General features: G+C 44.0%; 1 protein-coding gene across 1 annotated transcript; it reads left to right on the forward strand.

The window, feature by feature from the left end:
- The first annotated feature begins 1,940 nt into the window (after positions 1-1,940).
- Positions 1,941-9,191, forward strand: LOC128362687 (terminal nucleotidyltransferase 5C). Its single transcript, XM_053323534.1, is given in 7 exon segments — positions 1,941-2,136; positions 2,959-3,029; positions 5,079-5,396; positions 5,776-6,056; positions 6,142-6,172; positions 8,587-9,108; positions 9,111-9,191. Coding segments are annotated over 7 exon segments (1,500 nt in total).
- Positions 9,192-16,735: the final 7,544 nt, after the last annotated feature.

Consider the following 16,735-nt stretch of genomic DNA (forward strand, 5'->3'; position numbering starts at 1 on the left):
TTTTTGTATGATAATTATTATTAGCCTATACCTCTTTGTTGTAAATAAAGACAAAAAATAGGGGGAAAAAACAAAAAAGAACTTCAGTGTGGAGCTATGGTCTTGGAGGCATGGTTGTAAGAAGTGGGTGAATTATCTTGACTCATGTTTCTCTTTGGAAGACGGCCGCTGACACTCCCGGCTACCTTTCACCGTCGTCACGCACACGGTCACGATTTTGCATGGCGTGCCCGCGCATACTACGTCACGACCGTTCAAGAAGTGGACGAGCGCGGACAAGTCCCATCCAGAGGCTATAAATAGTTTGTACCCGGTATATCGGTAGGTTGTGGTACACGTCTAGTGACGTCATTTGTGCTGTTTTGTGAGGGAGTAGATTGACCTTTACCACGGAGCCAGTCGCAGTTATCCGTTTTCCAATCGCGTGTTTTTTCCCTCACTTTACTTGTGTTACAGCAGCCAGAATATCACATCTGTCCCGCTGATTATTTAGACGTGTTATCCAGGCTGGTTCTGCATGGGTGTGAGTTGACGGGAACGTATAAAGACTTTGGCTGGTTGACGTTGAAGAGATGAAACTGCCGGTCAAGCAACGTGGAAAGAAACGGATCCTCGATGCTGAATAAAGAAATATACAAAGAGGTTCATGTGTTTATACGTGCACCGGCCGGCCGAAGGGGGCTGGGGTTGGGTGGGATTATAGGCTGAGTTGGGGGGGGGGGAGCAGCATGGATGAGTCATACTCTGTGTTATGGACACACTGGATATAATAATGTGTGTGCGGGAGAGTGACGAGGTGAATGACACGTGTTTTTAAAGATGTTCCCTTTTAAACCTCATGTTTTTAACTGGCTACTTTTAGCAGGGATCCTCTGAGGTTTGAGTTATAGCTGCACAGCCCAAACAAAGACGTCCTGACCTCAACTTCAACCATTACAAATCACACTGGAAATTCTGTGTAATTTATCTCCCAGTTATACGACAAACACACCCGAGCAGACACACACACACACAAGTCTCCTTCATTCAGGCAGTACAATGCACAAGGTTTAGCCACTTGTATTTTAATATGGATACACGTGCTAGTTGAAAAGTGCAGTACAAATTAAATGTAGGTTATTATTATTATTATTATTAAATCTAAATGTATCAACCTCTCTTGAAACCCACTTTTTCAGAATTGCTTTCTCTTGAATCAGTTTTTTTTTGTTTTTTCTCTGTATTAATGATTCATACCTCATCCTTGTTATTAGTACTGTATCAATTCTATTTTTATTATTTATCTGATCATTTCTATTGGTTTCATGTCTTTGTAAAGCAATTTGTAACATGTTTTTTGAAAAGTGCTATTTAATAAAGTAGTACAAGTAGTAGCAGTAGTAGTAGTAGTATCCCTGACACCTCTTAACGCCAACTCTACCATCATCATCACCATCCACTCCACCGACCCTAACCTTAACCCCCTAACACAACCCTAAACTAACCTTAACTTTAAACCAGTCTTCACCCTTATGTAAAGATTTGTGTTAAGGGGAACTTGCTTTTAGTCCGCATAAACCAGCGGTCCTCAAAGTGGGGTCTGGGGTCCCCCAGGGTCCTTGAGTATTCCAGGGGTCACCAACAAAAAAAGGGGGATTATTTATTTTCCATTCTATCCATAAGTAACTAAATGACAGAATGTGTGACTATGTTGGTCATGGGTTTCTATAATAAAACATCTAAAAGCAAACATCCTATCAGATGGGGGGTCTGTGGTCTGATGTGTGTCAGTTCAGGGGTCCTAGACTTGACGAAGTTTGAGAACCACTGGTGTAAACAGATTTATGTCACCACAATGTGAGGAATACCTGATCACACACACACACACACACACACACACACACACACACACACACACACACACACACACATACAGACACACACTCCCCAGTCATAACTGAATGACGGCAGGTCGCTATGGAAACTGCGTTACGCTCCGGGCGGCCGGAGGAGAAAACAAGAGCGCGAGGACTCATTTCAGTCTTCATTTCAGCACCACGCGCCTCCTGGACAGCGCCCGAATGAACTCGCGCACAGATCTCAGCCTCACATGCCTTACGAGGGACAGAGCCGCATCAGCACCGAGTCTAACCGCGAGTGGGTAGGGACTTCAAAAGAAAAACAAACCCGAGAACAAGACACGCAGACTCTCCGGACCTGAAGCTCGGGTGGAAGGTTTAATTCTGCTGTCAGACCGAGAGCCCATCGCTCCCTCAAAAGCCACAGCAACAGGTAAGACCTATTAGCTTTGAGAAGTTGGTTAATTCACTTTTTGGTGTGGCAGCATGCTCCCTATCCACCGGTATCTAATGTGCTTTTAATCCTATAGTACTCAGAAGTACTACTGCCCTTTATCCTGCCAGGTACTTAATTGCTGTTAATTACCTTCACCTGGCATCTCAGGTGTAAGCAAGTGCGTGATTAGAGTGAAGACCTGCAGGGCAGAAGCAAACTCAACAGGGCTCTGGGTCGTTTCCAGTCAATTTTGGGTAGTGATAGACTGTGAAACTAGAATATGCTATGTGGAAACCACTAAAAAACAATCTTAGGATAGAAATGTAGTAGTTTCCTTTATATCTATTTCATATTAATTCCTGGTCAATGTATGTATAATTTACATTTTGCAGGGTTACATAGCAATTACTGAGTTATTACCTGCTATTTCAGTATTAGCCATAGTTATTGGGATTATCATTCTTCCAGTAATTGTATTGTCACTACAGTGTACAACTAGAAACAACTCACGCAGTTCTTTATTCAGAGTTAACTACACATATACAGAATTGTTTGGTTACCCGTACGACGCTTTACAGTCTCGGTACCCAAGACAGCAGCCTGCGTTGAGAGAGCATTATTGCTTTTGTTTGTTTTGGATTTAGTCCGGTGTGTATGAGACCCTCAGATTTGCTGGGCTTTCAGTGGCCATAGATTATGTGCGAGCCGAGTTGATACGCCTGGATGAGTCACTCAGGCTGCAAGTTTGCAGAAGAGTGAGAAAGGGGAGGAGGGGGGGTTTAGAGGGGCCAGCTGGAAAACAGTCCTGCAGTGCCTCTCTGCTTCCTCAACACATTGTTCCCGTGTATATGATCAGTGTCAACATCTAGGACAGTATTTATTGCCTCTGGATGCGTGGTTTCTATTTCTATTTCTATTTCCTGCAACTTGGAGCTTGTTGAAGTGGGGCTCAAACAGATGTCTCATCCACAGCAGTTTTTTTTAGCTGGAGCTTAATGTTCTCATACTCAACTTATTTGTCCTGTAGTGTGCTCAGTTCTTTTTGAACGGGCAAATAGGTTACCTTGGTACCTTTTTTTTATTTTTTAGCATGCACTATTTGTAGTTTCAATGGGGTAAAGTGCTGTTCATGTTTGTTGAAATACTGCAACGCGGATTACAAGGTTTACAAACACTCTCTGTGATAAATTGTTTGTGGTTATTGCAGACTATAGCCCTCTGATGTCTGACAAACTGCTACCAGAAAACATCCCATTACTGCTCATTAGTATCCCCATGTTTACCCTTCTTGTATTGACAAATCATAGCAATCAGCGGCATTCAGCTGCAGCACTGAGTGACAACTATTGATTAAAGCAAACAATAGATCATAATGGGCTGCTATGAACCACAGTTGCACACTCAAACACAAGCACTCACTCCCTGAAACACTTTGACGTGCGCCCACAGTCACACACTCAATCACATAACCGAGACTTTCCAGACTTACATGGTTAGGCAAATGTTGTTTTGGCTTATTGAAAAATGTGTCTACTTTGTAGAGATTGATTGATGGAGTCTGGACGCAGAGGCTGCGTGCGTAACTGCCAGGAGGATTACACATGTGGACATCGAGCAAAATTAATTGGCTGATATTAAATCCCATGTCGTTCCAGTTTATATTCCAATTCATAAAGGTGTTACAACAAGAAAAAAACGGGTGTGCATTTGGAGAAGTAACATGGAGAAGCCATTGTTTGTAGTGTTTACTCGTCATGTGCTGCACACACGAACACAAAAACAGATGTGTGTCTTTAATTAGTGACGTTGGTGTGATTAATGCAGTCTGCCGGTGATGACTCATTCAGCTTAACCCTTGCTCCTCCGGTGGAAACAATCAATAAACAAAGATTAACTATGCCTGTGTATATACACACATGATGTTTTATTTTTTATTACATTAATATTAGTAAGATATCAATGGGTATTATCTGTGTAAAGGTTGTAAAAAAAACACTGGATTGTACTTCGATTCATAGTATTTCGGGCTCAGTTGGAGTGTAAATAGAGGTACTAATTAATGTGATACTTTTGTTGCATAGTAAACACTGCAATGTGTGAACCAAGTGAAACACTAATTAGTTGTGATCTGGTTGAGCAGTTTATGCAGAGCACATTTATGTGGACTGCTCCATGTGGCAGCTTGTCAACACAGCAGTTACATTAGCATTGTGGAAAAGCTGTCAGCCAAGCTGTGACTTGCAGACAGCAGACTAACAGGGAGTGTGCATATGAGTGTGAGTGAGTGCTAAGTGTGTGTTTGTGTGTGTGAGGTCTGTCATAGGCTACTTTTGGGGACACATTTCAGACTTAGGACCAATTAATTGGGAATGGCTTGTCCAACTGGGGACAAAAGCTGTGCTCCCAATTGGGGGAAAAAAAGATTTTTGGGTCGGTGTTAAGGTTAGGGTTAGGATTAGGTAATTAACAGTGATGGTAACTGTGCAGTAAATTAATATAAGTCTATGTAAATATCCCAAAAGTGACTTAAGTAAAGGGTTTGGGTTAACCCCAAATCTCTCTCTTTCTCTCTCTCTCTCTCTCTCTCTCTCTTCTCTCTCTCTCTCTCTCTCTCTCTCTCTCTCTCTCTCTCTCTCTCTGTGTGTGTGTTTGTGCGTGTGTGTGTGTGTGTGTGAGAGAGAGAGGGAGAGAGAGAGAGAGGGAGAGAGAGAGAGACAGAGATGGAAAGGGAGAGAGTTCAACACATTTCACATTTTATTGGTGAGTAATAAACTCTCATTGTCGTCCTCTATCCCATCCTTCAGGAGCACAGCAGCATGTCTGAAACCAAATCCAGTCAGCGGTTCCACAGCCTGAATGCTGAGCAGGTGGAAGTTCTCCATCAGGTTCTGTCGGATGTAGTTCCGATCCACGGCCGCGGGAACTTTCCCACGTTGGAGCTTCGTCCTCATGACATCATCATAGCTGTAAGGGCCAGACTACAGAAGCAGGGAATCACAGTAAGAGATGTCCGTCTGAATGGCTCCACAGCCAGCCACGTCCTAGTCCGAGACAATGGCACGAGCTACAAGGACCTGGACATCATCTTTGGAGTGGAGTTGCCCAGTCAGGAGGAGTTCCAGGTATGACTGACACTGTACACTGATTACTCCCATTAAGAAAGGAAGCAGGCCAGTGTAATGAGCATTGAGTGCTAGAGTATAAGCCCCTGCATTAACCCTGTTTTTATTCTGCTGTATTATCTGTGACGGCACTAAATCTCTAGTGTCTGTGGCTGATTGCAATATTGATTCTTGTGGTTTTATATTGACAATGACATTATGGTATTATATAATTTAATTGTAGATTATTTTACAATAAGTATGGATCAATAGTACTGATTTTAATATATTTGACTGCTTTGACAAAAAATGATATGGAGTTCAATAATGCAAGCAATACTGCATTCAGATTGTAGTCATTAGTAGTAGCTGTCATGTTGTGGACCTGTTCTCTTTTCAGGTGATCAAAGAGTCAGTGCTGGGCTGCTTGCTTGACTGCCTTCCAGCTGGGGTCAACAGAGAGAGGATCAGCAGTGCCACAATGAAGGAGGCCTACGTTCAGAAGATGGTCAAGGTTTTCAATGAACATGACCGCTGGAGCCTCATCTCCCTCTCAAACAATAGTGGCAAAAACCTGGAGCTTAAGTTCGTGAGCGCACTGAGGCGGCAGTTTGAGTTCAGTGTTGACTCTTTCCAGATCATTCTGGATCGACTGCTCGAGTCCTACATGATGCAGCAGGAGTCACAGCACAAAAATAATACTGTTGATCTCAAGGACCATACTGCAGAGAATCAGAGTAAAAATTCTCCCTCCCTGATTAATCAGGCAGTTGCTGCAGAAACAGAAATGTCCACTGGTAGAGACTCGTCCAGTTTAGGTGCTCAGCTTAGCCAGACAGAGCAGAGAGAAGCTGTGCATAAAAAGGAGTCCCAGATTGAACCCTCACAACAAACTGAAAATTCAAACCAGACAAAACACTCCACAGCGGAAACAGACAACAAAGAGGAAACACCTGCAGAGCCTCAAGAACACAGTGGAAACATCAATGACACAGACCTTTCTGATCAACAATCTCTAAACCTCTCGTCAGTAGAGAAAGAAACCCCTGAGAAAGCTGAACCACCAACTCAGATTGAACTCAAACACGAGCCAGAGCTCTTGGACACAACCAAATGCTCAACAAAGGAAGAGCAGGCAGAGCAAATTGAGTCCTGTGATGGTATACAACCACCACATTCAAATCAAACAAAAGCCCCTCCTGAACAGAAAGAACTCATTGAACAGATGGAAGAAACTGAGTCTCCAAACACCTCAAACCCAAACCAAACAGAGTCCCTAAACCTGGGAGAAGAATCCCATAGTGAAGAGTTCTCTGATGAAACAGACTTCTGTAAGTGTTTGAGTAAGGATCAGAGGACCAATGAGGAAGATAACACACAACTAATGTCTTCTCTGGTCAGTGGCATGTCTTCACATGGAAAGATAGAGACACAGTTGTCAGATGAAAGGAAAGTAGAAACAGAGACAGGCGAGCAGATACAAGAAGAGACGAAAGATGACACTGAAATAAGTCAAATGACAGAAGAGAGTTTAACATCAGAAGCAAAACACAAAGAGGACACACAGGGTATTGATTGTTTCTGCTCCACCTCTTCCATATCTCTCACACTTCACAACACACAGCCTACTGGCACACAGGATACACTGGAGGTTCAGAGCACACATACAGATAACTCAGAAAAATCACCCAACATACTTGATGCCATTAACCCTCCAGATACTCAGGACATTTTACCTGCACCACACAGCCTTGTTTCTGACAAAAAGACCTCCAGTTCTCCCTCTTCTAAGGCCTCAGATAGACTTTCCCATATGGTGGTGCTCAAACACTCCTCTCCTAAACCCCCTCGGAGGATGTGTAGGAAGGTTACCCCCAATCCTTACCCCAATGCAGTATCTGAAAGTGATCCTGTCACAGCTTCCTGTCTAGAACCACACCTCTGTTCAAACTTCTGTCCTAGCCCTGAACCTGATATAGCCTTTGACCCAAAGCCGAGTGTTAAGACCTGTCCTGATACATCCATCAGTTCAGACCCTACACCAACCATCATCTCTACTAAAACGAACCCTGGGACTGAACCCCAACCCTCCACGAACCTTGAGTCAAACCTAGACCTTACCTCAGCTCCCGATCCAGCCCCTGATATAAAGTCCACTTCTGCTGTGGATCCCACGTCTGCTTTACCTCAAGAGCCATCATCCTGTCAGTTAATCACAGAGGGTTCATGTGAGAGCCCACAAGAGACACCAACTGTGGCTTTGGATGAGCAAAGCCAGTCCTCCCCTAGAGATACTGCCTCTCCATCCAAACAATCAGAGCATCTTGACTCTCTGGACACACTAGTTTCACACTCTGATATGTCCAGCTCAAACACCCAAGAACCTGCACATACCTCAGACGTTGGGCTCAGTGATGAAGATGATAACAGAGAATTACAGACCAAAAAAACAGACTTGGGTCAGCCAAATAGCAGCCCACAAGACACCACACTCAGTTCACCTCCCTCTTCCGACTGTGTCACCCCTCCCGTTTCCTGTATCACCCCTCCTGTACTTAGTCTTTCCCCTCCTTGCTTCACCCCCTCACCCCCCAGCCTCAGCCCTCCACCATGTCTAACCACTCCTTCTCACTGCCTCTCATCTCAGATGCTGAGCACCATCAGCCCGGCTACCAGCTTTGGCTCTCCACCCCTGAGTTTCAGCCCTACCTCGTCCTGCCTCAGCTCACCCTCTTATCTCACCCCTCCTATGCTTAGCCTCAGCCCTCCTCCTGTGTGTCTTAGCCCCCCTTCTTCCAGCCACAGCCCTCCCCTCCTCTGCCTCACTCCACCAGCAGAGTCAGTGGATCTCGCACCTCAGGTATCTTCAGACATTGAACCTTTGATACTGAACAAAGACGAGGAGGAACAGATTAAAGATTCCCCTCAGCAAGGAGTTCCTCTCCTACAGTTGGAGGATAAAAAAGAACCAGATTATATCTCATCGTTGGCTCGAGTTGCAGAGCCTGTATCTTTTCCAATCACAATTCCAAGCTCCACATCACATGCGATGCCTCACTCTCAGCCAGAAGGCCCGGGGGAATCTGTCCCTCCAAAAGCTGATGAGGCATCTAGCTCCATGCCTGAGAACAAAGAGGCCTCTGCGGTAACTGCAGGCATGCCTGAACAGAGCAACACTCCACGGGCATCTGGTTCTGTCCCTGCTGTCGAGGTCCTGGCAGAGAGCATGTACGGCGATTTTGAGGCAGCCATGGACCACCTACGCTACCGTCTAATTGCTACAAGGAACCCTGAAGAGATACGAGGTGGCGGCTTGTTGAAATACAGCAACCTGTTGGTCAGAGACTATCGACCAGCCAGCGAGACTCAGATAAAGACACTGGAGCGCTACATGTGCTCACGCTTTTTCATAGATTTCCCTGATGTACAGGAGCAGCAGAGGAAGATCCTGTCCTACTTGAAGAACCACTTCATCGGTGAAGAGAGAAGCAAGTACCAGTACCTGATGACGCTGCGTCGTGTGGTTGATGACAGCACAGTGTGTCTGATGGGACATGAGAGGCGTCAGACACTGAACATGATCACAGTGTTGGCGCTCAAGGTTCTAGGAGAGCAGAACATCATCCCCAACACAGACCATGTGACATGCTTCTACCAGCCTGCCCCCTACCTTGCTGAGCACAGCGCCCCCTATATAACAGAGCCCAGCTACTGCAGCTACTACATACCCCAAGGGGGATCAACTCTCCTTTACCAACCGTACCCCTTACACCTGCACACACAGACTGGACTAGTCTAAAACACACATATGTTTAATTACACAAAATACACAATAGAGCAAGAGGTGCTTGCCATGAAGAAAGAGCTGGAGAATGAAATTATAATCCAGGGATAAACTGTTTGGTCTATAATAGACCTATGGGGGTGGGATTGAGTGGGTTTTTTACAGTAAACTCCCCAAGTACTCTGTAAGGTTCTAACATGATTATATGTAATTATCTGGGCTTTGTGGGAAAATAATAATTCTTCCGATATTGTTAAAATTCCAGAAAATGCTGTATGCACTGCATGACTCATAGCCCTTTGGTCTCCCTGGGAAACCAACTGTGCTGTTGACATTCACACACATGCACAGACACACACGCACACACACACACACACACACACACACACACACACACACACACACACACACACACACACACACACACACACACACACACACACTTCCAGGTTCTTGAATTATTGTACACTCTTTTCATGTTCTTACTGTGTTGTTCTTAATGGGTTTGTTCAGAATGTGGACCTTGCCTGTGGTTGATATTGTGCATGGATAAGTTAGGACTGTTCTTTCACTGCCAAATACTGTGTGACTACTATGCTTCTTAAACAGTTTAATGTAACTTTGTTATTTCTTTACTGACAGGGTGTATTCTAAAAAAAACAACAGAGGGATAAGTTTAGCAGTGTGTACAGTACTTTTGTCAAACTACACACATGCATGCACATACACTCTGACACACAAAACTAGACACAAAAATACATACAGTCTACTGTATGCACATAAAGATAGACAATGCATGAGTAGCTAAATATATAGATCAAATCCTGAAGCAAAGGCTTTTAATTTAATAAAAAAATGATCTATTTTTGCAAGACTTTCCAAGATAATACTCGGTGGTAAACAAGACAGGTAGTTCCTAAGAAATTGCCAACAACAATGCCTTTGCAATAGACTGTACAGCATATTGATTACAGTATATTGTGTGTGAATACACTGCATTGTTTTCAGGTAAACTGTGTTAAGATGTAGTGCTTGATTCCTTTCCCTTGTGGAGTCCTTTCTATAATCATGTGAAGAACTGTACTGTAGTGTTCTAATTTGTTTAATGCTAAAGTTTACTCTATGGAGGTGGTCAGGTTATAACCATCTTTGGGTCATCTCTAAACCTGGCAGATGCAGAAAAATTTGCCTAAATCGAAGGATTTACGTTTAGACTCATATGACTCCAGTCAGCATGAATCAGCATCCAGAATCAACATGAGACAAGTTCAAATCCACTTCAGACCTGTTTGAATCTAAGTTTCAAGCCGTGCAACAGCAACTATGACCAAAGATGGTTTAGTAGGGAAATCAAGTGCCTAAATGTGAGACATCATTGGCATGTCTTTATCTCACTGCACTGGGGGTGTTAATGGGGTGGGCTGGGGCTGGGTTGGGTGTGTGTTGTTGTTGACCCCTGGTATTGCTGCCCATTTTGATGTCTTCTTTAATGTAGTCCTTTGTTGTAGTTTATTCATGTACATTTTGATAAAATAAAGAGAAAATTCAACAAACCTTCAATTGAGAAATGTAATTCTTTTAGGAGTAGTTAAGTCTTAACTTGAAAGAGAAAAAGATTTCCAATATCAATTTCTTTCTTGTCTTTTTACTCCATTGTCCCCCCCCCCCCCCCATTACACACACACACTTTTACTTTTCCCTAAAAACGACATGCTTTTCAGCTCACGTATCACACCCATGATTGCACACTGTAATGATCCACTTAAGCGTGACCGTCAAATCATGATGGTGCCCAGGAGAGCGACCCAAAGCTGTGAAATTCTGTATGTGCGAGGCCTCTTATCACAAATCACCTGTCCTTCAGATGTGTTTGGACCCGAATGACGCACAACCTACGCAACACGGCAGGCTCAACAATGTGTAAATGTGAGGAGAATATGGTTTGTGAGGTGTGAGACTGAGAGGGGATACAGGAGAGGAGGGGGCATTGTGTGTGTGTGTGTGTGTGTTATTACACGTGCCTTCTTTCTGTGTGTGCATACTTCAGATGGGAATGAATGTGCAGAGGCAGTATCAGGTGGTTCCCTCCTTCACTCTTAGTAATTAAAGAGAGCTACATTATAATGAAACAACAAGCCTCCCTCCCACTTCACACCACTGATCTGGTCATGAGCACAAAGGTATGAGCCCCTCGCATCTATTTACACACGGTGTAGGCTTGAACTTGTGTGTGCGAGGTTGCATATATGTGGCACTCTGGGAGAGAAAAAGAGCGTGTGATCCAATAAGGTCTGTATCAGCGTCTCACAGACCTCAAAGCTACTCTTGTCCACTCAGGGTTTCCATAGAGACAGAGACAGGCAGCATGGTGGGCGCAGAGAGCATGACGGAAGACAGGGAAGACCCACACACCAAATGAGGGGGAGAGAGATGAAAACCAGCTAAAGAAAAAGAGATGGGTGGAGTGAAAGAAAAGGATAGTGGACAGAGAGGTGGATGGAGGAGAAAAATAGAACTGAGGGAGAAAAAGAAAGCAAAGGACAGAGAGTAGAGTGGGGAGGGAGGGTTATAGATAGAGCGAGGTGTGAGGAGTGGGAGCAGGGGAGTTGATGGGGAGAGCGTGGGAGGTTGTCAGGCCCTCAGTCACAAGGGAGTCACTGTGAGGTGGCTGCAGTGACGGCAGCAGTGATGTCAGAGCAGGAGCCTGCATACACACATGTGCACACACATACACACACAGCTGCATGCACATCAATTTTACTAATGGCCTGCCCACCAGTCCACCCTCAACAAACATTTTTTAAACTCACTGAGACAAAAAGAGAACATCACCCACACATCTGTCCTTCTATCTTTCTGTCTCTCACATGCTGCGGTCAGTACATCTGACTTGACTGTTTTCTCTGTATCTTTTAATTGGTTTATATTTCCAAATCTTTTAACACCTTAGAGTTATAATAGGAATTGCTTGTGGGCACATTCAGCCTCTGCAGTGTAAATGAAAATAAAAGTATCAAGTTGGGATTGGCAAAGGCTTAAGGGATGTAACATGTTGCTCTATCTAAAGAGAAAATTGTGGCTGCTTGCCAATTTATTTGAATCCCCCAATCTCTCTTTATCTCCCTACCAAATTAATTCCTCTGCAACTTTCTTTGTCAGCCAGCCATGTATAGTCTCATGTGAGTGCAATATTACTGAATGCCAGAATATAGTGTAATGAATAAACCTAATATCATGAAACACTTAGTGGCACACAATTAATAGAAGCTCTGATAGCTAATAAAATGGTTATGTACTGTAGTATTCACCATTCATAATTTTTTTTCATTCACTACAAACTCACCCTCACCCCCCTTAACCTGTACCGCCCACGTCTTCTACTTCTCTCCTCACCCCCCACCCCCACTGTGTGCCTCCCACCCACCTGCTTCCTTGACTGTTGTGACGCAGTCCTCTTCCAGCTGAGGATACAAGAGGATAAACAGCCTGATGAAAAACAGCCAAGAAAACCATTTTACTAAAAGAAATAGAGCAATTGGCAAGGAAAGTGGCTGCTGCATCTTTAGTTTTAATACCACCCACCACTCACCACACACACACACACACACACACACACACACACACACCTCCACCCCCCGCCCCCCTTGTCAGACATACACATACACTGCCCCCACATTTAAATGGATGCACTCCTACTTTATCTGCTAATTCATCCTTAAAAGCAAAATTGGAAAGGCAGTGAGGAGTGTTTCAAAAATAGTTTTTCATTTCTCTATAGATGTGCCGTCACGACTCTGTGACATGGATGGATGATTTCTTAAAGGCGAACTTGCCAAGTGCACGCCATACATGGAGCCTGAATCAGAAAACCTTGAGGAATCAAACCTGTCGATCATATTACTTTGTTACTTTTTCTACTCGTCAATTCAATACGTCTGGTCTATTTCCAGACTTAAATTGTGCCATCATTACTTCAACCTCTCACATATCAGTCCAAATTGTGCACTGATGCAGAATACGGTGAGAGATGATGATTGTGTTTCCTGAATGGTGTGTGAGCTGTCTGTCTCTTAGGAATCAAATCCATTCAGGAACCCGTGGGTCACTGAGACCTCACTTTGTTAATTATGCAAACTAAATGCAGCATAATGGATCATAATGTTAGCCATGTGACAAAAACACAAGCTTACATAACGGACGATCAATCAGGCGGACAGGGAGGCAGATTTTCAACAGAGCAGATTTTAGAAGGAAGAATGTGGATATTGCCCACCATCACTTACATTAAAAGTGCATTATGAAGGAATATCTAGTATGAACAGGAGGAGTGATTACAGCAAGAAAAACCTTTGTTGATGTTAATTTGGTTACCTGTGTTGCTTCAGAACAGACTCGAATAATTGTGAACCTGTCTATTAAGATTCAAGGGCGCTCCTCCAATTTTGCATATAAATCTCAGTTCATTCACCATGCAAAGTATGACTAAACCTGTGGAAAAATGTCTCCTTTGCCTCTGCCTTCTTTTCTATTTACGTCCCAAAAAACTCTCTGATGATGTCAATGTGATGTCATCAGGGTCAAAAATTGTAATTGGAAAGCCTGCTTCACAGTATTTACCAAGAAGATAGGGTTTAATCTTAGAAGCTCCCCAGTTGCATTATGGTAGATGTAGGATCTAGTGTTTTTGAAGCTTCACCGTTACTAAAAGTCATGTTTGACAATTCTTTTTTAACATCTCTTCCCTCAAACTTTATGGTGCAACACTAATGCCCCTTTAATCATAGTACAAAGCAGGACAAAGCATGAAAACATGCATGTCTTCTGACTCTTTAGCCTTATGAATGATCCTGCATTTGTTTGCTTTGTTGTGAAAACCATTTTCTCCCTTCCGACTATGGCACAAAATAGGTTTGTATTATTCTATTACATGATGGACAAAAATGAAAGCCTGACATCATCAGACAGGTCAGAGATGAAACCCAGATCTGCGTGTCTGAGTGTGTGTATGTCTGAGTTAGCTGGGTGGGGGGGCTGTTTGTATGTGCTGATGTTTACGCCTCTGATCCATGGCACTGCTGCTGTTTGCAGTGAAGCATGTATTAGCATGGGATTGGAAGAGGAGGGGGTATCTCAGTGTGTGTGTGTGTGTGTGTGTGTGTGTGTGTGTGTTTGTGTCTACACTGATTGACGTCACAGACGCCCACTGATTTCCATCTTGTCTGCGTGCGCGGAGAGAATAGATCCCCATCTGCATCCAGCTCTTCTCCCCCTGCACACTTCCATCTCCCTCTTTGCTTTCTCCCATCACCCCACCCCTCCTACCCTCCTCTTCCTCACCTCCCGGTACTTTCTCTTCCTCTCCTTCTCACCCTGCCTCTTCCCATTCACTCGTTCTTGTACATCCCACCCCCATGTAGAGTGCAGCCAGCCTCACAGATAAACAAGTCAGTCGAACACAAACAGTTTAAGACGGCCAGACAGCAACATCCTCTCAGAGCAGCATATTAGAGAACCTTGCCACTAAACATCTGTTCATTTCAAGCATCACTGAGGTCCAATCTGGAGGGAGGACATTTGACTCAGGCTTTTTCCACACTTAATGGGAATATGTATTGTTCTATTGCTACTGACTGTGTGTGTGTGTGTGTGTGTGTGTGTGTGTGTGTGTGTGTGTGTGTGTGTGTGTGTGTGTGTGTGTGTGTGTGTGTGCATGCGTGCATGTACAAAAGTGTGACGTTCTTTCCACAACAAAAACTCATCCACATTCACACACCGGTATCCCTGGTGACGACAGGACATCGTTTAAATCATTTCCTCGCAAAAGGTCATCTTCATCTTTTAGGCAGAGCCCTCCCCCCCACCCATCCCCCCACCCTCCTTCTCTCCCTACTACACACTCACACACTCATTCCTTCCTCCTCCTGCATGCAAGACCTTGACCAGCTGACCAGAATCATGCAGACTGTGGGCATGAATGAATGAGCGTAGGGAGGAGACAAGGGCCTGGAAATGCGAGGGATGACAGAACAGGAAATGCACATGTTTAAAAAGGGAGAGAGCTATTTTAGTCAACATATCATAACCCATCAAAGAGACAGAGACAGGATAGAATGAGAGTGCACTGGGGTAGGGGTGGGAGTAAGGAGGGAGGGGGGGGGGTGGTTGTGCAAGACTGGGGCCACAGCTCCCTTGTGATTACTCGGACTAGACAGTGAAAAGTGATGAGCAGCAGACAAGCAGGCAGAGTGGCAGATGGTAAGGCAGACAGTTAAGCAGGCAGACAAACATGCAGTTGCAGACAGACCCACACAGATAAAACAATACTGGAGTAAATGAGCTCTTTGATGTCAGAGTGCCTTAGGAGATAGGGATGTGTGTGTGTGTGCATCTCAGTATCAAAGCTGTTAATGAGTCAGAGGCCTAATCACAGGAGACAGGATGAATGGGATGATCGATGAAGGTGTAGGAGCTGAGGAATATCACAAGGACACACATGAAAGACAGTGGCGCAGAAAAAAAGGAGACCACAGTAGCTAAGATCTGAAACTTTCCCCATCCGATCAATATTGTATTTCCTTTTAGTATCCCTCACATCACTGCAACCTCATCAACAGCTGGCACAGAAGGATGCTGAACGCAGCTCACACAGCACTCCGGCTTGGGAATTTTCTCTCAGTTAAACCGTTAGATTAAAAAGAAAAGTAAATGAATCAAACAGATGATGCTGACAGAGGTTTAAAAGAAAGTATGAAGGGAGGTGGGAGTGGGAGATTTTAGCCTGGAGGGATTCACTTTGGACTTCATGACTCATATGCTATTATTCAGTCATCAAACATGCCTGGGGAAAAATAATAACACTTTTAATATACCAGTTAATGAAATGTAAGGTTAATCAAAGCTCCACAGGATGCCATGAGCAAAGCGTCTCACTGGGAATAAAAATAGGACGAGGCTGCCATCTAGTGGCGAAACTCTGCAATAACGTTCTCCACACGACAAAATATCGACAAAATGGAGCCCGGTGCTCGGCCATGACAATGCAGGTCAGAGGGCTGAAACTGGCGCACAAAATTGCGGGAGAAAAGTCTAAAACCAAGACGGCGTCGTTTAAAACGCGAGCAGTGATTTATGTTTAAATCCACATTTGCAGCTTCTGCAGGCGTCTATAAAAGAGAGAGAGAGAGAGAGGCCTGATGCAGTCTGTTGCAGCTGATCAAATCCTTTAAAAAAGAGCTATTTTTGGAAGGCATTGCAAATGTGCAGCATGTGATTAAAAAATGTTCATTTGCACGTTTTAATGCACATCAAAAAGTATGATTTGGGTTTGTAATAATCCAGGAAACATGCATGAAGGGTACATGCTTACACACACTGTCAGTGCTGGAGGCAAATACACACAAAGCATTTCATAGTGCGCTCTAAAGACTTAATGCATTTTCTCATGGATGCTCCTATCATGAAGTGATGCATGCAGCTTTGTATGTTGAGCTCAGCTTATATGATCTTGGTAAATAAACTGGTGCTATGTGGTTTGAGATTGGAGGTGAATGTGGGTCATACTCACGCTTGAGTTCAT

This window comes from Scomber japonicus, chromosome 8 (assembly GCF_027409825.1).
Source record: "Scomber japonicus isolate fScoJap1 chromosome 8, fScoJap1.pri, whole genome shotgun sequence".
NCBI classification, from domain to species: Eukaryota; Metazoa; Chordata; class Actinopteri; order Scombriformes; family Scombridae; genus Scomber; species Scomber japonicus.